Source organism: Saccopteryx leptura, chromosome 11, assembly GCF_036850995.1.
Source record: "Saccopteryx leptura isolate mSacLep1 chromosome 11, mSacLep1_pri_phased_curated, whole genome shotgun sequence".
NCBI classification, from domain to species: Eukaryota; Metazoa; Chordata; class Mammalia; order Chiroptera; family Emballonuridae; genus Saccopteryx; species Saccopteryx leptura.
The window spans coordinates 74,111,759-74,133,637 of record NC_089513.1 but is presented as its reverse complement, the minus strand read 5'-3'; the positions used below and the strand labels follow the sequence as shown (position 1 = coordinate 74,133,637).

At 38.9% G+C, this 21,879-nt stretch overlaps 1 protein-coding gene and 1 non-coding gene across 3 annotated transcripts in view; one reads left to right on the top strand and one right to left on the bottom strand.

Moving 5' to 3' along the window:
- COL11A1 (collagen type XI alpha 1 chain) overlaps positions 1 to 21,879 on the bottom strand; it is a 188,983-nt gene that overhangs the window by 86,045 nt on the left and 81,059 nt on the right. For both annotated transcript variants that reach the window (XM_066352706.1, XM_066352707.1), the window contains exons 15-28: positions 19,725 to 19,778; positions 16,814 to 16,867; positions 16,643 to 16,696; positions 16,372 to 16,425; positions 14,696 to 14,749; positions 14,523 to 14,567; positions 13,130 to 13,183; positions 12,187 to 12,231; positions 11,877 to 11,930; positions 11,072 to 11,116; positions 6,108 to 6,161; positions 4,768 to 4,812; positions 3,554 to 3,607; positions 3,430 to 3,474 (exon numbers count right to left, since the gene is read on the bottom strand). In XM_066352706.1, coding sequence (XP_066208803.1) covers positions 3,430 to 3,474; positions 3,554 to 3,607; positions 4,768 to 4,812; positions 6,108 to 6,161; positions 11,072 to 11,116; positions 11,877 to 11,930; positions 12,187 to 12,231; positions 13,130 to 13,183; positions 14,523 to 14,567; positions 14,696 to 14,749; positions 16,372 to 16,425; positions 16,643 to 16,696; positions 16,814 to 16,867; positions 19,725 to 19,778 — 711 coding nt within the window. The remainder of the gene's footprint in view (positions 1 to 3,429; positions 3,475 to 3,553; positions 3,608 to 4,767; positions 4,813 to 6,107; positions 6,162 to 11,071; positions 11,117 to 11,876; positions 11,931 to 12,186; positions 12,232 to 13,129; positions 13,184 to 14,522; positions 14,568 to 14,695; positions 14,750 to 16,371; positions 16,426 to 16,642; positions 16,697 to 16,813; positions 16,868 to 19,724; positions 19,779 to 21,879) is intronic.
- LOC136383659 (small nucleolar RNA SNORA21) lies at positions 20,478 to 20,598 on the top strand. Its single transcript, XR_010747470.1, has one exon. It is a non-coding gene; the product is annotated as a small nucleolar RNA SNORA21 (small nucleolar RNA).

Below are 21,879 nucleotides of genomic sequence, written 5' to 3'. Positions count from 1 at the left end.
AATTAATCTCTGGATCTCCGGTACCTACTACATTTCTGACTCTCAATAATCGTGACAGTCAACAAACATTTTCTAAGTGAACATCTGGAAATCACCCATGCCTCAATGTGAGTTTGCCAAGCTATATACTAAGGTCCAGAAAATATCAGGTAATTATGGGCATCTGAGATCTAAACTTGGAAAAGGGATCCGATCTCGTATCTTTCCTACACCTAAGAATTCTGACTGGTGTAGAGGTTTCCTTTAAGACAAAAACATGCTGTTTTCAACATTCTGGCCATAAAAATCTCCTTGTGGAATTAGGGTTCTCTCTCCACTGAATGTAACTGGGCAAACAGCAGAGGCTAAAAAGCTGAAAATGACCACTTAACTTCCCATTGACTACTGCCTTCGTTACCCTCTCTCCAGAGAGAGAGGTAATTACACAGCTGACAAGTTTAGTTTAAAAAGACTGCACTCTATGTCTAAAAATCGGTTATAGTTTTTAGGATTCTTTCCAGGCAGAGTTGCTTTGTTTTGGTTGTATTTTTGAGAGAGAACATAGTGAACTAGATGCTACTTTGTCATGCTTGTGTTTTCAACACATTCACAAATAAATAAATTAGATGACTCAAATGATTAGGTTTCCTTACAATAAGTGTTTGTTGTTTTTTTTTAAAACAAATGACACTATCAAATGCTGAGATTTCCAGTGCTAAAATGATCGTATCTGAATTAATCTTTTTGAAATAAGAAAACCTAGTTTTAGAAGACGTACAAAAGAGAAATTTACCCATGTCACTTGGTTTGCTGGGCTATGCTACTGGAGGTCTAAGACTTGAAAAAAGTCTGAGTCTAAACAATAGTGACTTTTTATTTCTTGTTTTATTTTGTGAGAGGAGGGGAGGCAGAGAAAGACTCCTGCATGCACCTTGACCGGGATCCACCCAGCAAGCCCACTAGAGCAGCGGTTCTCAACCTGTGTGTCGTGACCCTGGCGGGGTTGCCTAAAGCCATTGGAAAATACATAATGCATATCAGGTATTTACATTCCGAATCACAACTGTAGCAAAATTACAGTTATGAAGTAGCCACCAAAATTATTTTTTGGTTTGGGGTCACCGCAACATGAGGAACTGTATTGCGGGGTCACGGCATTAGAAAGGTTGAGAACCACTGCACTAGAGGGTGATGCTCTGCCCATCTGGGGTGTTGCTCTGTTGCTCAGCAACCGAGCTCTTCTTAGCACCTCAGGTGGAAGCCATGAAACCATCCTCAGAGCCTGGGGCCAACTCACTAGAACCATGAGCCATGGCTGCAGGAGGGAGAGAGGGAGAGAGAGAGAGAGAGAGAGAGAGAGAAAGAGAGAAAGAGAGAGAGAGAAGAGGGGGGGAGGTATGCAGAAGCAGATGGGCACTTCTCCTGTGTACCCTGACTGGGACTTGAACCTGGGACATCTACACGCTGGACAGATGCTCTACCGCTGGGCCAGTAGTGACTTTTAATCTTTGCTATTTCACCTTTGGTCAACAATGAATGTTTCTGTATGTAAAAAGAATGTAGTTTAACTTCCTTTTTTATCTCTTATGAGGTAAACTGTTGCTTATAATACATACTGAGGGGAAAAAAAGTAATATACATTAGAATTTATTAGGATTAACAGAGCTTTAAATAGGAAGAATTCTTGTCATTATTAAAAAGTTTCCATCAACATTTATATAAAATTTATCTAGATAAGTAATATACTACTAAATATACAGTGTGGAATAAAAAAGATAGCAATAAGAGACCTTAGAGATTTGTCTGGACAATGTCCTCATGTTACAAACTTAACATAAGCCTCTGGGCTGGTAAAGAATTTAAGTTGACATGTCTCATAAGTACAACTAGAATCAGAACCCAGAATTTTTCACTCCAAGTTAAAAATACAAATTCTTCTTCTATATGTCTATTTGTTTCTTCTGAGACCAGACATCACTCGAAACAACAATAATCTCAAATGATCTTCCTACCTATAAACAATCTACATTAGTTTTTCTGAGTGGGGTTCTACGTACATGCTTTATATCACATACATATATAGTTACCTCTGTCATTTCGAAACTACTGCTCTTTCCAAGAAAGAAGCTCACAACCTCCCCACCCCAGTGGAACGCCTTCCCTTTAAACACTGCCTTCCCTGAGACTCCTGGGCCAGCCCTAATTCAAGCCAAGATATTTGATTGATACTTAAGTGCCTTAACCAAGAAAAACTCCAAACTAAGAGAGTATTTATTTTGCACAGGTGCCATGCAAACAGTTACAAGTTCAGTGCTGTCTGACCCCTCGCGATGCTCGGTTGCCAACTCCGTAGGACTATCCTGAGTTTCACATGGATGATCCTGAGGAACTGGGATTCAAATCCAAGCAGCTAATTTAAAGTGCATGACATTTCTCACACACAGAGCTGATGACACAGTTGTGTACCTTGGCAATGCCTCAGTATGTTACCTTTCTTTTATCTTTTTTAGAAAACTACATTGTAATGATATAAGTCCATCTCTTATCTATTCCTTCTTGATATTAAACTGACTCAAAGTGCTTTGGATAAAATTATGACTAAGGGAATAAACAGTGACCTTGAAATCAACATTTATATTCCATCTATTTGTCATCAAATCTACCAACATTTTCTAAGAAACCCTATTTTAAAAAATATAATATTGTAGTAAGCCTGAGTAATGACCCTCAACTTCAACATACAGGTGCAAGGGCGTGGGGACTCTACACTCATATAAAACATTTATGTTAAAATTTTCCATTTTAAGTTCTTTGTCTAAAGAAAATTATAAATTCCATATTCTTTCATCTACCTCTGCTTATTTCTTTTTTTTTTCCAGAAAGGTGGGCTTTTTTTAAATTTGTATTGAACTTCTTGGGGACCTTAGCTTGATTTTAATCTTTATTTCCTTCTCATTAATATTTTTGCTTTCCAAGCCGTATTACATATGAAGACTTCCTCTTTCCCCAAATCATTTATCGTGTTTCTGACTTTCATATTCTGCAATGAGTTTCAATTTATGAATTTGGAGGATTTCAGAAAAACGGGGGAACACACAGTCCTCTGCTGTGCATCAAATTGGATATTGAACAACACCTGCATAAAATATAGTTTCTAAAGGCCAATCTCATGATTTAGAAAATTTAAATACCTGTTAGGGAAAAAAGGAGATAGGATTCATTCTGTTTATAATATATCTTGTTTCTGTTCTATAATTTAATCCTCACTCCAGTTATAAGAATATATTTCTTTTAAGTTTTCAGGATGTGAAAGTACAAAATAATATTTGCATTATCTGAGATATAAGAAATAATTTAATACAGTTGGGAAATGGAGTATCTTAAGTAAATTTACATTTCTGATGTAATGGATACACAGGCATTAAAACCACCTAAGTAAATTATATTTACCTTTTCACCTTTCGAGCCTTTGAGACCTCTGACTCCATCTGCTCCCTATAGAATAAATGAGAAAGAGTAAATGACTATGATATTTTACACTGAAAGTAAACAGTGTGGAAAAAATAGCATTTACCTTCACTCCTCTGGGACCAGGATAGCCGATGGGGCCCTGTGGACCGGGAGGACCCTAAAACAGATCCATTGCAATTTAAATACAGAACACGTTCAAAACGATACTAGTTCTTATAATATATTACCAGATAATCTACAAGAATATGCTATTTTTCTACGATTGCCAAAGATTTCTTGGGTAGTTTTATCATTTGTTTCTAAAGTCAGATATGATAAAACCATGTGACTATCCCTACTTATTACAAACTCATATCATATATTCATGCTAAAAATAAGATTAAAATTGTAAATATGACATAATATAAATCACTACATGGTAACTGATTTTCTGATCCTGAAAAAACATGATGCCCTTCAAATGTCTGCAAATGGACAATTACAGATAAACCAAGAGGATCAGTAATTTCTATCTAAAAACTAGTATAAATTTTTAGCATTCACATCATTAGAAATATGATCCAAATGATGTGTTTTCTAAAGTTGGTTTCATGTCACTAGTCTATGTAAATGAAACCACATGTTATATAGAATAGACAGTTCCTGCAGTAATGCTGAGTATTTTAATAAGAATCCCAAACTAACAATTCTAAATAAAAATGGTCCTAACCCTGGCCACTATATTTTAAAATGGTATTAACACTGAATAAGCTTTTATTTATATATTTTGATAATTAACATCGAATAAGCTTCCATTTCTGTATTTTGTACTTGTTGCTCTTACAGTTCAATTTCTGCTTCTTTAAGGGTTACCAGGAAGTAATAAGGGGAGGTGACATAAATGGGTTAATGATATTTGGAAGTCCTCGTTCAATCCAACTTCATTTTTTGTAACTGACGATTTATACCACGTATACTACATATGCAGAATATGGATTCAGTTCTGATCGTGAGATTATTTTTAAAAAACAGAAAATGCAGTCTAACAAAATGGCTAATACAGAATTAAAAGTTATCTAATACCCATCTGTTCAATATATCCTAAGCAAAAAATGTAATTCTAGGAAAGTGATATATTTAAATGGTAGAAAAAAATTCTTTTGAAAGGAAAGGCTATATTTACAGGTAGAGATGAATTGTTTTCTGGTACTTATAGTCTAATATTCATATCCCTCAACAATCATAGAAGAATATCTGTATCACAGAGATGATCGGAAGGGGGCATCTTCTCTAGGAGGTGAGAGGAGAGAAAGTTCAAATGGACACTTTGTAACCTACCAGAGCCCCCTTATCCCCAGACTGGCCTTCTTTTCCAGGATGACCCTAGAGTGAGCAAAAATATACACTCATGAGATACACTATTGATGGCAGTTTATAATACTATTAAATTGTCCTTTTTTATTTTTCAAAATGAGATCTTACTCCTATGTTTCAAAACAAATGGAATATTTTGCATCTTAAGTAACACTGAAAACTGTGGCATTTGGACAGATGTGTGTTTTACCAACTACATCATACATTTGAGACAGCTTGGGAAAAACACATAAAACAAATATTATTATTTGACAACAATTCAACCTCAATTAGTTATACCTAAAAATACCTCAATCTGACTTCTATTTTGCACATTGATCAAATAACCATATAGGTATCTTTAAAATGGAACTGAGGCAACTCATTGTGAAAAGAAAGCAGGATTTTCCTGGCTGGGTAGCTCTGTTGCTTAGAGCATGATCCCGATATGCCAAAGTTGTAGGTTCGATCCCCAATCAGGGCACATACAGGAATCAACCAATGGACACATAAATAAGTGCAACAACAAATTGATGTTTCTCTCTCTCTCTCTCTCTCTCTCTTTTTTTTACTTTCTCTCTAAAATCAATTTATAAAAAAAAATTTTTAAAAATACAGTGAGACCATAAATCATATCAAAACTGTTAATAATCAAGTTAGTAAGAGTTAATAAATTAAAATGTGCCACTTTATCACAATTATACACAATCAACATAAAAACAGAGGCAGAATGAAAAATGTACCCCCAGCTCCAAGAGGTCTGAAGAGAAGAAAAAAAGCCTCAATAACAAATCTTTTAAAGTAACAGCTATTGCGATGACAGAATAACATTCTTGATCACTCTGTGACAGAATAGCTAAGCCTGGCTATTGAAAAGAAGAAGCCCAAGGCTGGGGAATTTCCCTGGAAGACGTCTGGGGAAATGAACAAGTGGTGAGGCATTTCACCGGGACTCTTGCGGCCCGTGGACTTTGGAAAGAGAGAGGAGGAGAAAGGGCTCTCGGTGGACAGAAAGGGCTGCTGGAGAGGAAAGCCTAACGACAGGAGAGTGGAGAGCAGGGGCACAGAAATGTGTCGGATCAATGTGTGTGGGGGAGGGGTCTGGCCGAGAGCCCCAGCAGTCGTGTGTCTGCGACCGCTGCGAGCTCGTCACAAGACTTTGCCGCGTGGAACTGACAGGATGAAATGGTATTTCGGAGTTCAACGTTTAATCACTGGCTCGATTTGGTTTTATTACTGAATTTATACAATCGCTTTTAAAGCACACGTACAATCTATTCTGAAGACAAGACACAGACACTTGACGACCAGTCGTTACTACTTACGGGAGGCCCGTCGGCACCGGGAAAGCCGGGAAGCCCTGACTTCCCCTGCGGCCCCTAAGAAACAGAGAAAGAGAAGGTTTTTGTTTCCACAGTGAACACAACGAAAATCCGACTTCTACACAGGAATATATTACTGATAAAATCAAATTCAATCTGTGTCAAAAACATGCTAATTTTCATCTGCTTAACATTCCTCAATGTGACTTTTATGTTTATTTATTTTTTCATATTTTATGATGGAATTTACTGTGGTGACACTGGTTAATAAATGATACAGGTTTCAGGTGTACAATTCCACAATACCCCTGTCTATTGTGTGGTGTGCCCGCCACCCCAAGCCACGTCTCCCTCTATCACCACCTACCCCCACCCCTTCTCCCTCCTGTAATCCCCACACTGTTGTCTGTGTCTGAGATTTTTTTTCTTTGCTTAATACCTTCACCTTTTTCACCCAGCCCCTCACCCCTCCTGTGGTTTTTGCATACTACAAGAGAGCGTCAAGAATAAAAAGGAAAACAATATAGGTCAGAAATACATTGACCCTGGCCGGTTGGCTCAGTGGTAGAGCATTGGCCTGGCATGCAGGAGTCCCAGGTTCGATTCCCAGCCAGGGCACACAGGGGAAGTGCCCATCTGCTTCTACACCCCTCCCCCTCTCCTTCCTCTCTGTCTCTCTCTTCCCCTCCCCTCAGCCAAGGCTCCATTGGAGCAAAGTTGGCCCGGGCACTGAGGATGGTTCCATGGCCTCTGCCTCAGTTGCTAGAATAGCTCTGGTCACAACAGAGCAACGCCCCAGATGGGCAGAGCATCGCCCCCTGGTGGGCATGCCGGGTGGATCCCAGTCGGGCGCATGCGGGAGTCTGTCTGACTGCCTCCCGTTTCCAACTTCAGAAAAAAAAATACAAAAAAAAAAGAGAGAGAGAGAGAGAAAAAAGAAATACATTGATTTATATCCCAGAAGAAGCAGGCATGAGATATATCCATCATGATATTAAGTGCCAATGCAAATAGTTATAGAGTAACATTGATACAACATCAGTCATTATTAAAATATTTTAAGAAATGTTTCAGTGTGACAGGTATTCATAAGACATGAAGAAAACAAAATCTACTATTTTGATGTAAAAATGACATCACCTAATATTCAACTAACAAACAGTAAGAGTAACAATTTATTCAACAGATTAATCCCTGTTTAACCACAGAGGATTCTGAACCTCATTTAACTTGACCACTGCTAAGGTTGAAACATGGCAAGAATGACTCCTGTAAAAACAGATCCTTTCTCAGGAGGAAAATGCTCATTCTGCTGAGAATAAAGAACGTCATCCAACTCTTAAGAGCCCAGGCTGTTATTGCTTCCCGGTCAGGTCACAAACCAGGATTTAGAGACAACTGAGAGGGTAAGGACCTAGCGCAATCCTACACTGTGGACGTGGTTTCTATGGCATTTCCATTCTCAGGGAGTTTTTAGCAGAAGCGTTGTATTCATGTACAGTTTTACACGACTTTACTTAATCACTATGGGACAACCAAAAATAACGATAACCTTTCACTTGGACAATTTAGGTTTTATAACTGAAGTTCATTGCATCTCATTTAAATGATTTAAAAGTCTCAGTCCCGTTCACCACTCTGCGAAGTCATATTTAGCCTAGCAATCTACTGTTATATAGTAACTATAAAACTAAATTTTTAATGGCAGCATTTTGACTGTCACTGAAAGTATCTTTTGCTATCAAGACAATGGTGTTATTTCTTACCAGCAAAATGCACAGTACTAATGCAGAACTACTTCGCTAATTATTACTATCAGCAGAAGTAGTATTTCTATAACAATGACCTTGTGGGGCAATACAAGAATACACTGTTGTTACTATGTTCTTAAGGGTTGATTACAAATATTAAAACTCCTGTACTGTATTTTTTAATCAAGTGAAAACCAATCCATCGTTTTTAGAATGAAAACTCCATAAATGTTTTGTCTTTCTTTTTCTTTCATTCTTTATTTTTAATTCAACTCTGTGAATACCCCATTTTCTTTTAATTGGGGGTTATAATAACAGAAAATATAACCTTAAACCCACATGTGTGAAAACTGAAATCTATGTCTGTAATTAAATTAACTAGGAATTTTATGGATATTGTTGAGAATAGGTAAGCTAAGTTATAGTACTTTAATAATTAAAGCAAACTTTATCCAATAATTATTTTATTCATTTATAATTTAATTTCTAATTCACATGGCAGAATTTATATGTATATATGTGTTTTTTTTTGTTATTGAATTTATAATTAATTATTATTTACCTGGAGGGTTGGGAATCAAGTTCAATGAATATATGACTTCTTTTTTAGATTTTAATAAAATAGCTAAATTTATTGTGTTTCTATGTAGTTTGTTAAGCAATATATATATATATATATATTTAAATGGCTCATATATATATATATATTTCATTTTAACATTTTAAGTCTCAAACAATTCCATGAAATATCATCAACTAAGAGTTTGCGCAAATTAACCAATGTTAACATGTGGCAAAGTTGCAGTATGAAGGGACCAGAGATATACCCATGTCTTAACAGTTCTTGTCATTAACATTTATTTTGTGTCTTGTGATTTCATACTCAGCTCACAGAGTTATACAATTCCATTTTTTTGGTAAACCAATTAATATAGGAGAGATGTAAATTCTGAAATCATAAATTAAATCACAGGAAGTATTCAGTAAGTTTGCTATCAAACTATCAAAAAAACAATACAGGTGTCTTATCCATTAAGTTAATTAACAAACTGTATACAATATTTTGTCACAAGTATAATAAAAGCACAGGCTATAATAACTTAGGTCAAATAGATCAAAGTTATGAGGAATTTAAAATATCTAACATTAGTTAACTTATTTTTAATTGTTAGGTTCTACTATGATCCCATTGGAAACTCTATTCACCAAATTTGGAAGACAGGCTCTCAGGACAGAATAAACAGATCACAGTATATCATAAAGATAATAAAATTAATATAGATGCAATATATAATATATGAAATAACAATTATTTCCCTTTCTCTTTTGATAGAATGAGTCTGTCTTTGGACCCACAAGTTGACTATGTTCATAACACAGAAAGCAGCAGCTTCTGCTTAAGTCTCTTATCACAAGGAGAGCCAGGAACCAGATCCCTGTTCTGCCTTTGGCTTTAAAAGGGATTTCAGATAAATCAATGTCCCTTCAAAGCAATTTGTCTTAGCAATCCAGTACAGAGAGATAAAATCAAGGCAGAGAATCAGGTAGGCGCAAGCATTAGAGTGGGCAATTTAATATGAGTCTAGCATGGTGTGGATGAGCTCATCTAAAATATGAGCACCCCAGATGAAAATCTCTGACATAGTAAAGACTCCAGGTCATCTTTGGGACCTAACCTCTTAAATTCACTCATAAGCTATCTTCCAATAGCTGTCTTAACACTGTAACCATATACAAAAGCTGCACAGAGAATAGGACTTTATAGACCAGCTAAATCTGGTACATTAACCCATACACTGAATAAATATTAAGATAAATAACAACTAAAATGTTACCAAAACATCTTAACATATATTTAGAGAGATATAGACAAAAGAATATACACACATTATATATGTATGCATATATATACATGTATGTATATATCCAATAAAAAAATGAAAGGATGCTCATCACTAGTGACTAACAGAACTCAAATTAATACCACAAGAAGAAACCATTTAACATTATCAACAATGACCATAATCAGAAAGGGAAACAGTAACAAATGATTGGTGAGGATGGGAGAAACTAGAGTCCTCATACCTTGCTGTTAGGAAGGAAATACGGGTACAACCACTTTGGAAAATAGTTTGGAAGTTTCTTAAAATGTTCGCTATGAATTTACTATCTGACCCAGCAACTCCACCTCCACCTACCGACCAAAAAGAAATGAAAACCTGCAACCCAAAGGGTTGCCTGCAAACATTCATCAGAACTCAAGAGCCCAGGCCACTCGGATTATGCCTATCGAGTGCTAAACAGCTACACGGAACATGGTATATTCCACCAACGGCACGTATCTGCTAACAAAAGGGAGCGAACGTTTCCATCAAACAAATGTCCAGAAAAGGCAAATCTATAGCGACCAAGCAGACTAGCGATTCTAGGTCTAGATCTGGGGGTTGGGGAAGGCAAATTGACACAAGGTTTCATTCTGGGGTGGTACAAATATTCTAAAAACTTGATTGTGTATTATCTGTAAATTTACTAAACATCACTGACTTGTATACTTAACATGAATGAATTTTTATAGTATGAAATTACACTTCCACTAAAGTTATTTTATTAAAATTGTGTTCCTAGGAAGAATCAACAAGAAAACAATAAAAAGGTATTAGGCCAGCTACCATGGTGCTGTAACTGCAGGAGACAGGAAATGATACTTAGAAAACCTGGCAGAGGAGATTAGAAGGAAAAAGACATCACTTTAATTAAAGATTTATTCTTGTTCTGATCCAGACATTGGATTATTAACAAGAACATCATTTGTCATTTATATATAAGAAATGGTGACAATGATAACTTCACAATTTTTCCTTAATCAGATCTTGCCACAAACCCTCTGTCACAAACTTAATTACATTTTTTTTAATAACGCATAAGAAAAGGCAAAGCAAAAATAAAGAGAAAACACCGACTCACGCCAGTGCCCGTGTGAAGTTAATACCGCTGACAATGTCACATTGGAAGCTACCCAGAGGGAAACTCGGAGAAATGTTCTCACTTTCAGTCCAGAGTTGTACAAACAGCTTCTCCTCACATCAGACTCTAGTGCTTAAACCTCAGATTAATTCCTCACGAGCTGAGGCATCAAGATACCTTATCAGAAACACCTGCCTGAGGCTGACAACCCAAACTGTTCACAGACAGTATCAGAACAACAGAGTCACTCACTTTTTCACCAGGAGGACCGATCGGACCTTGTGGACCAGGAAGACCCTATATTAAAAAAAAAAAAAATTTTGTCAGGAATCACATCTCACAAATCCACTTGTTAGAACAGTAATTCATCAGCCTTCTGTTTCACATCAAATGAGCTACGCAAGCTTCCAAATGTCCTCTGTATTCCCCAGAAAGTTCTAGAATGTTCTATGGCTACTCCTTTGACAAGGGGACCATGATGTGACCCTATTCAGAACCCCCAGCAGGAGTGGCTGTCCCCGCATTCCACGAACACCAAATGACTCTTTTTTTTCTCTTGGAAGAAGTAGGCTCTGAACATTTGCTCATGGCTTTTATTTTTTCTTTTTAATTTACTGTTTAGTTTTTTCAATTATACTTGACATTCAGTGTTATTTTGTATTAGTTTCAGATGTACAACTTAAGTGTTAGACAATCACATACTAAGCAAAGCGTCCCCTCCCCCGATATTTGGGGTACCCACCTGGCACCCTGCATAGTTATTGGAATATTACTGATTATACTCCTTTATTCTATATTTTACATCCCGGGGTCTATTTTGTAACTACTTGCCTGTATTTCTCAACCCCTCCACATTTTCCACCCAGTCTCCCAACCTTCCTCCCCTCTGCTCTTGTTATTTTTTTAATAAAGAGGAAAAAAGAAAGAATTATCTTCCTATTTTCACACTGCAAGCATTTTTAGCTCTACGTAGAAAATGTCGAGGCTGTCAGCTCTCCTGTGAAGAGACACCCCCTTCCCCCATTATCTCGAAGGCGCGGCGGTGGCTGGGACTCACCTGAGGTCCTGGGTTCCCCTGCTGACCTGGCGGTCCGGGCTCTCCTTGGGGACCCTGCGCGGGAAAACACAGCGTCTTTAACAGAGCTATTTCGCTTAACAGGTATTTTCTTCTCAGTTGAAAAACAGTCCCCACATCAGTTTCCCTGACAGAGAAATGTGGAAAATCTTGCAAAATATGAACACCAGGATTAGCTAATGGACTTAGCAAATGTTGGTAGGAATCTCTCCTTCAGATCTAACAACAACGGCGGTTTGTTAGCCTCCAGGTTTTGCAGAAATGAGTTATTTTAGGGAAATTTTCTACTTACCATGTTCCCTTTTGGTCCTTGGGGGCCATCGATACCTGCGATACCCTTCAGTGAAGACAAAAAAATATATATATATATTTGTGAGGCTATTTAGAAGTTTAGCTGCTACAACAGAAAATCAGCCTTAGACTAACCTGCTAACAGCACAGTACTTGAGACAGGTTAGTGAGAAGCTGGGATAACAACTCCTTGGCAAGTGGAATGGGAAAGCCGAGACAGATAACTGAACGCCCTGGCCAAGCTACGTACAGCCAGGTGCGGAAGGTCGCCTCCCCCGAGAAACACCGAGCTGCCCTCGTATTTAAGCGCCAGGCCCAGAAAAACAGCACAACCAGGGGATGACGCCAGGGCCAGCTGCAAAGGCGAAGGACCCCCTGCCCTGGGGCTGACCAATCAGTGGCGACCAAAGCCCTAAAAGGGCGCACCAGGAAAAGCGGAGGAATATTCTATTGCCACCCTTCCCTAAACTCCAGGGTCTTTAAAAAAACAACAACAAACCCTTAAAATAAAGGAGCCAGCTTGCTCTACATCCTGGGAGCAGGCCCCTGCCTTTCCCTTCCCTCTTCCCGTTTCTCCCCCCACCCCCAACCCCCACCACCCACCACGGGCGGCCTGCAGCTCCTAACCTGTAAGGGTCCTCCCGAGACTCGCCAGCAGGGGAGCTGGGGAGCTGGGCAGCTCTTCAAGGCTAAGCCCCAGATCCTGTGCCCAAGGCCCCCTTCCCCTGACCCCCAGTGAGCTGACAGCAGCCTGCCCAGGCTCTCCTGTTCTAGACCCTTTCTGTTTCACTGTCCCCAGCTCAATAGCCCATAGGCAGCATCTGTGGCCTCAGCACAGGGCAGGGCAGGAGCCGCATGGCCGGCTACCCAAAGCTCTCCAGGCCTCCCCACTTTACATCAAACAAGCTTTCCCAGGGCATCCTGCACATTCCCGCCACACTTACAGGCTGCCCTGTCGGTCCAGGAGTGCCCCTTGGTCCCAGCAAACCTCGTGGACCCTGGAAGGAAAAAAACAAACAAGAAAACCACACATATCCTCATAAGAAATGCCCTCAAAACACGCCTCACCCTCAAAAGAAATTTTAAGATAATATTTAGAGTAAAAATACCTGTATAGCATCTCTGAACACAACGAAAGTGGTATTTAAAACACTATTTTATGTAACAGAAATATCCAATTTTTATACGGATCCGGAAGCCAGAATGGATAACTGTGTGTCTTTTCTGCAGAAACTGTGTATCTTTGATACTATAAGTTTATGTACAAACTGTAAATTTATAAAATAAGTAATACAAATGAGAAATATAAAATGAGAAACTGATAAAGTCAGGAATAGTTGAATATGTTACGTCACTTTTGTGCCATTTCTGACTGGAATGGCAACACAGATCTTATTAAATCTTACTATTCTACCACACAAATAGAAGGGTCCTCATTCTCCTGTGTTTTACATTTGGATTAATTCCGACTTCAGAGACTAGGCACTGACAGAAAGACAGACCAGGAAAATGATGTCTGAAGGTTATAGAGACTATTTCCCTATAAAGATTTGTAACAAACTATCTTCGTTTCATCTTAATCAATTTTCCTCTTCTTCTCCCCTTCCTCCATCTGCTTTGGGCCCCTCCCCCTTTCTTTAGAAAAGTCAATACAATAATTGACTGCTTCTCACATTGCCTTGAGCTGTTATTATGCCTTTGCCTCCACAGGCTCTATCAGGAGGCAGATTAGTTCTTATGTCAAAGTCCAGATAAAGCAGAAGTCAAGAGAATCATTTTTTCTAAATGGCTTCTTGAAAAAAAAAAGTCAGATTATTTTACTAAGTTTATATAGACACGCACCTCTATGAAATTAGGAGGTCTGCTTCTAGTCTGATTCCTCAATTAACTGGCTTTAGGTAAACCATCCCAATCCAGTTTTCTCTTTTGTCAAGTTCAATGGAAAAAAATAGAATCTAGCACATATTACTCTTTTATCTGGCACACCGAGCACCTTCCTCTCTTTTCTAATAAGAGCCTTCATTTATACTAAATATACAAATAGATTCTAAAAAAAAAAAAGAAACAATACTAAGAAAAGCAACAGAAACTAGATAAAGTATATTTTGGCTGACCAAGATGTTATAATTTTACATTTCTTTTCTCTCAAACATCTAACACTTTGTAACAGAAGAGCTCAATGTAGCCTTTAAACATTAGTTCTTACATAATAATTACCTGGTTAGCTCCGGTAAGACTGCCCTAGTCACCTGAGTTTATTACTGACTTTATATGTGTAATAACAGTCACTAGTCTCCCAAAACAGGTATGATTTTAGAAAGAAAGAGAGTTGCTTACGGCTTCTCCGGGCAGACCCCTTGGTCCAATCTCGCCGTCTTCTCCCTGCGGGTCAGGGTGAATGCAATGAGACAATGTGTCATTCCAACATGCTTTCGTTCTCTTATGTTTAATTCTAAGCAATTCTTTAAAAAAAAAAAAAGAAAAGAAAAGAAAAAGGAAACTGAATGTACCCTCATTCCATCTTCGCCAGGAGGACCTGGAGGACCCTGGGGACCTCGCTCACCCTATTAAATCACAACAAATAATGATTAGCATCTGAAACAAAGTAGAAGGGTTAGAAGCCTGCTCTGGAGCTCGCCTACCAGAGAGCACAGAGCATTTGGCAGGAAATACTAATACTTCATCTGCCCTCCCCAGAACACTTCCGAGATAAACCATAATTTTACATGGCCTGGCATTACACATTGGTATACTAGGAACATGTTCCCCTGATTTTAAAAACAGAAAGGTATAAAACTGAACACCCCCAAATAATCACCAGACATGAAATCTTTGTAAGATAAACCATTAAAATATTATTTTGCTGAAGACAGTCTCAGACATGGATACACTTTGGTGATTTTAATTTCAATGTTTCCTACTTCTAATATAATGCATATTTAAATCAGCACAACTCTAGAAGGCGACAGGAAGTGTGGACTTTTTTAATGCAGAAGTGATGTTATTTCTCTTGACATGTGCTATGCGTGCACTAAGTGCCTTGCTAGACATCCCTACGGTTCTCCATTTCTTTTCTTTTGTTCTCTTTTATATGAATGAAGGTAACATATGCTCCAGTTTCTCTTACCTTCATTCTTAACTTCTAGGGAAGAAAAAATGTAAAGAACCAAAACTAATCTTTTTTTCTGGGAGATCGCCTCTGCTTAATTTCCCACTAAAAAATATCTCCTGGGTTGCTGTTCACGATGGTGTTTTCTTCAGCCTGAGCCAGTTCTGAGCTCTTGCACTGGATTGCAAGGGTCTTATTATAACAGAGAGATAGCTGGTGGTGTCTCAACCTCCTAGAACCATCTCCATTAGTATAATAAAGGAGTGTCCAATATATACTTATACTAACGACAGCCTGCGAATGGCTCCTTTTGAGTGTCTCTCTAAAAATGGAATTTGTAAAGCTGAGACAAAAATTGAGGCAATTATAAAAAAAATTAGAGGAAAAATTAAATCTCTACACTTGTTCATCTAATTATATTTTTCACATACATGTGCATCAGAATTCTATCCCCACTAATGTTTGCATAAAATGAGTATCTTAAAGTCTAAAAACAGTCCTGGCCGGTTGTCTCAATGGTAGAGCATCGGCCCAATGTGTGGAGGTCCCGGGTTCAATTCCTGGCCAGGGCACACAGGAGAAGCGCCCATCTGCTTCTCCACCCCTCTCCCTCTCCTTCCTCTCTATCTCTCTCTTCCCCTCCTGCAGCAATGGCTCAGAATGGATGCAGCCAGTTTTCCCCAGGCACTGAGGATGGCTCCCTGGCCTCGCCTCAGGTGTTAAAATAGCTCAGTTGCTGAGCAACAGAGCAGCAGCCCAGATGGGCAGAGAACTGCCTGGTAGGGGGCTTGCCAGGTAGATTCCAGTTGGGGTGCATGCAGGAATCTGTCTCTGCCTCCCTGCCTCTCAATTAATAATAATAAAATAAAAAAGCCTAAAATCAATTAAACAACTTGTATTAATATTGCATGTGTAATTCTACTTACCTTTCCTTAGTACCTACTAAGTGTAATAATTTACTAAATGGATTTACAAATATTTCATTTTCTCCTATTGTCCTAGAGGGTCAATTCTAAAACATTTTCTAATATTCTTGTATTATCTCTGTATAAAAAGTAACAGAATGGTGTATCTTACCCTGTGACCTTTGTCACCTGGCAGACCCGGAAGTCCATCAAATCCTCGATCTCCCTGTAAAACCATCACCATGATTATCATCATCATCATCATCAATCTCCTCATCACCACCATCACCCTCTCATCACCATCACATGTTCAGCCCAATTCTGTAGTAGAATGCGAGTCTGAATTATTCTTTCAGGTCAAGAATCTGTCTTTTAAAATATAACATTTTGAGGGAGGCACCGGCGTACAGGATACCGAATAGAAGGACATCTGAGCTCCTGACCTTGGCTCCGGGTTCTCCGGGCATTCCTCTGCCTCCGTCAGCACCTGGGCGACCCTGAGAATGCCGAGAAGGTGACTAAGCAAAGTCATTCCTCCGAGCCCGGAGTAAAATAAAACAAAGTAACTGATGATCTGAGATGCTCTCAAAATACACGAGGAGAACCAACCATACCCTTTTTCCAGCTTTTCCCGTCAGACCAGGTGGGCCTTGGATACCGCGAGGACCCTACATCAAAACATCAGAATTCAGTCATTTCATAAAACCATTGATCGATAAATACAACTGCACCGAGAGAGATGGTTTCAGAAATTCAACTCCCCTTAACTGCCCCTTAATCATTTTCAACACAAGAAAATCAGTTCTCAGGTAAACGCCCAGGTAAAGCTGAAGACAAGAGAATCCATTTTTCTAAATGGCTTCTTGCAAAAAAAAAAAAAAAAAAGTCAAAATATTTTATTACGTTTATACAGACATTCACCTTCCTTTCCATCAAGAGGAACACAGTAATACTTTAAACTTTTTAAAAATCCTCAATTACTTATTTTATTCTCAAAACCTGGGGGTTTTATATGTCTTGTGACTGAAAACATTCTTCACCCACCCACCCCTTCCCTGCCTCCCCTCTCCCCTTCATTTTTTTGGAGTTCCTCTCTGGGATATTTATTCTTTTAATGCATTTATCACACTGGATTAGAATTGCCTTTTCCACAGTTGAATGTCCCACTGAATTGTTCACTGTTGCAGCTTTGGGTTAAATCTGTCTCTTTTTGTGCCCTATGCTCCTACAACTCCGCACAGTGCCTGGGACATGTTTCTCAGTCACCTACAAAATGCTGGGGCTGACAGTCCCTAGTGCAAATTAGTGACGGGCACCATGCCACGTCACAGGAAAGGTTCAAGATTCTCAGTGTGTTCCTTGAATCACTGTTATACAATGTCACACCTACATACAACATCTTCTGTGAAGATGAATACACATGTTTTTGTTGTTGTTGTTGTTTTTTTAAATAAAATGACACAGGTAATAATAGATCAAATGCAGTCCCAGTATAAATGTTATATAGGCCTTTAAAGTTAAACAGGATGCATATAATCAATGTAGTGGAAAATGTAACACACATATGAAATTACAAATAACTCCACGATCACTGTAATATGTTGATTACAGAAATTACAAAATGAAGGTTATCTAATACTTAAGAGGTTAAGAGAATGTTGCTTTAAAAATTATTGTAGGCTCTGGCTAGTTAGCTTAGCGGTAGAACGTCAGCCTGGCATGTGGAAGTCCCTGATTGGATTCCCAGCCAGGGCACACAGAAGAAGCACCCATCTGCTTCTCCACCTTTCCCCCTTTCTCTGTGTCTCTCTCTTCCCCTCCTGCAGCCAAGGCTCCATTGGAGCAACGTTGGCCTGGGCACTGAGGATGGCTCCATGGCCTCTGCCTCAGGCACTAGAATGGCTCTGGTTGCAACAGAGCAACGCCCCAGATGGGCAGAGCATCGCCCCCTGGTGGGCATGCCGGGTGGATCCCCATCAGGTGCATGCGGTAGTCTGTCTCTCTGCCTCCCCACTTCTCACTTCAGAAAAATACAAAAAAAAATTACTGTAGTGAGGGGACTCTACCCTGGACCCAGCTGGATGGCAAGGGGAAATAAATAATGGGACAAATCTTGTTAGTTTTCCATGAATTAGGGAGTGCATCCCTTTGGAATTAAGGAGTCAGAAAAACCGCAAAATCCATGAAAATGATGCAGCATATTTTCAAAGGCTTCTTTGATCAAAAAGTTCTTAAACCTTGCAAAAGACTGAATTCCTCAGATTTTCACGCGGTGTCATTTCAGCATTGCTACGTGTGTGTCAGTTTCAGTGCAAACACGTCCCATACCTGTCCGGGGACATTCACCGAGACCAGAAAAGAACGCGGTGGTCTCCCCAGTCACTCAAAGGTCTTGCTCTCTGCTTTCTTTGGATTTTTTTTTTTCTCATTGCCAAGTAAATAAAACTGTGGGGCATCCACGTGGGAAATCCCTCTCAGCAACAGAAAGGAACGGGCTGCTGGTGGCATGCGTCACCTGGGAGGAGTCTCCAAGGCACTGTGCTGAGCGCAAGAAGCCGGGCTCCAAGGGCCACATAACGGACGCTGTCCCTGACAGGGGGCCTTGAAAAGTGACAATCGGGGTTGAGATAGACCAGACGGGGGGCTGTCACACATGGGGGTGCCTGCAAAGTGGGGGCACCAGAAACTGCGGGGGTTACAGAGCCTGATGGTTGTGGGCGTGACGACCAAGAACGCGCACCGGTGTTAACATTCATTGTACCATATGCTTCTACTCTGTAAATGAAATTAATTTAGAAGAAATCACATTCGTGGACACAACCGCTTGAGAGAGCTCCGGCACCCCAATTGAAATTTGTATCTGCTGAGTATACTGAGAAGCATTTTTAAAAAAGTAAATGCATTAAAAAGTATATATATATACTTTTTACATATATATACATATACGTATGTATGTATGTATATGTATATATATATCCCATTTTGTTGTTCTGTTTTCTAGAATAAGTATATTTTATAACGTGCACAGATTAAATGACTCTATTTATTATCCTTAAAGAAAAAGAAAACAATACTTTTAATTTGGCACCATGCAAGTATAATGTAAGATCTTTTAAAAACTTCAGAGTCTCAATCTCTCTGAATTTCGTCAGCTCTCCAAAGGGTGTGAAGTCAGCTTCTTTTAAGGAGGTTAGACACCCTTCCTGAGATAATACACTAGGTTTACTCTTCACAGAAAATATCTTGGGTTTGAGGCAAAGGTGACTGGAAACAAAAATCGAATAGTTCTGCTCTACTTTGTACAATCCCAAACCAATTTACTATTCGGACTTTACATGAACCGAGTCGCTGACAGTCAACTGGCTACAAAGGCTTCTTCAGTGAATGGAATTGATGTGAGTTTAAAGGTGGTGTGATTTCCTTCCTCATGAAACAAGTGGCAGATGCTCCAATTAGTCTACTTGACCAAAAAAAAAAAAAAAAAAAATTGTCCAAAACAAAATGTGACATAAAGGTATTTTTTACCTGAGGACCTGGGTCACCGCTCTCCCCTTTGGCCCCGGATGAACCAGGTCCCCCCTGGAGAGAAAAAAGGATATAGCCATTAAATTTAGCAATTCCCTAATCCCTTTCATCCCACCATTGTCACCTGAAATACTTAAACATCATTCAAAATATACTTCACCAGACAAGTATGATTTTATTAAGACAACACTAGTTTCAAGTGCTTTGATTGAACAGCGTCTCAGACTTTGTATTCCAGCGTGTGGGCATTTTAAAAGGACGCTATTTTATGCCTAACTACACAGAAGAAGCCAATTTCCTGAAATCACACTGAAATTTTCTTTGACGGGCGTGCCATTAGAGCACTTAGGATGATCTACAGGCGTTATTTATCATTGCCCTTGCCGGAACACTAACGGCGACCCATGCTTACGCAATCAGGTACCCGGGGGAAGGCGAGGACTTGGCAAAGTGTCTTTCGCTTTTATACTCGGAAATTTATCAGATGCCGCATTCTACAGCAATAAAAATGTCAAGGACAGATGCTCTTACTATCATTATCACTGTCCCAAAATAATGTCAAAGCCATTTTTCCCTCAGAGCGGTCTATGTGTTTTTTCCTACGAGAATCGAGTCCTAATGACAAACCCCTCTTACAAACATTTACATGATGCAAAACGTGCCAACAGACACCTGGCACGCTAACTGGAAATATATAGATATATAATCATTTTCTCAAGGTCCTGTGCGAGTTTTAAACAGAACTACTTGGGACTCCTTTTAAAAGCCCTCAATTGAGCCTTTTGCTAACGACCCACTGAGCTGTCACGAGAGGGCACATGGGTGAAGCAGCAGCATGCTGTGTGGTTTTGCTTCAACTGGTGGCGTGACAAGGTCAAATCAATAAAAAAATAAACAATAAACACTAGGTCCTGCATCTCCCTCAAAAGACGCAGAACATAAAAAATGAACATGGTGCTAACAGTGACGTCATGCTGTAGAAACATACTTTGTGTGTTTAAGAAGGGTAGGGCTTATTTAAATCAAATTCATAATAGTCAATGAAATAGTGCAACTGAATCAAAGTACAAAAAGTTAAAATTACGCCGTCTGAAAATGTTAGCTATTTGGAGCCTCCTGGTGGCTGCAGAGAAAAATAACTATTAATAATGACTCCTGAGACACAGGGCATGTCAAAAACATGAAGTCTACCCTTGGAAATAACAAGAATGGTGACTTTCAAACTTCTAATTAAGAATTCTTGGAACTAAATGTTTATCAAGAGGAAAAAAAACTGGGGTTCTACGTTAAATCTTATTATTAATCGCTGAACTGAATGCAATTCATAGGATAGTCAATTTATTTTCAATTAATTTACTGCATTCTATCCTCTCTATATGAGCACTACCAACCGAACAGATTATAATTACTTTGCCCAAACACTTATTCTAAAAATTGTCATGCAATAATCGAGAGTAACAAGCATAGGAAAAAGAAACATTTTCTACATTTCCTGCATATTTGATCATATAAGCCTCCATTTGTCTACAAAAAGCAATTGGAAAAAAAAGAACAATTGAATAAAGAAAAATTTTCATTGGAAGAATGAATGTACATATTTGTCTTAAAATACTGATGTAGACTTTATTTTTTAACTTTTAATGTATACTTTTTTGATCTGTAACATTAGCAGATATTTGAAAGTCTAATAATTTGATGTTTTGGAGCAAAAGATAACAGAAAATGGTGGAAAGAAAAAATATGATTTTTTTTTCTCTCAGTACTTACCTTTAACATTTAAGCCACCTAATGCTTTCCTTAACAAACAATTAGTAAAATTAATGACTCTTGGGTATGACACTGAGAGGGCACACATGGTTGCCCAAGTTTTCTCTTTGACGTGATGTGATCCTGAGTGGTTGCTTGGCGACACAGGAAGTGGTCATCTTACTGCTCTTCCTGGTTTGGCTTGTCCCTCCCCCTCCCCCCACCCTCTACAGTGCCCCTGGGCTTGTGTCTGCCTGGATAAGCAGGAAAATTCCTTCGAAAAATACTGCTTTAGAGATTCTACACTAATGTGTTTAAAAGTAATGTATGTCAGTGTATTGCACACATTCCTGACCATGAGAAACAGCCTGGTGAACTCTTTAAAAAAAAATCCCAGTTTGCCATTTCT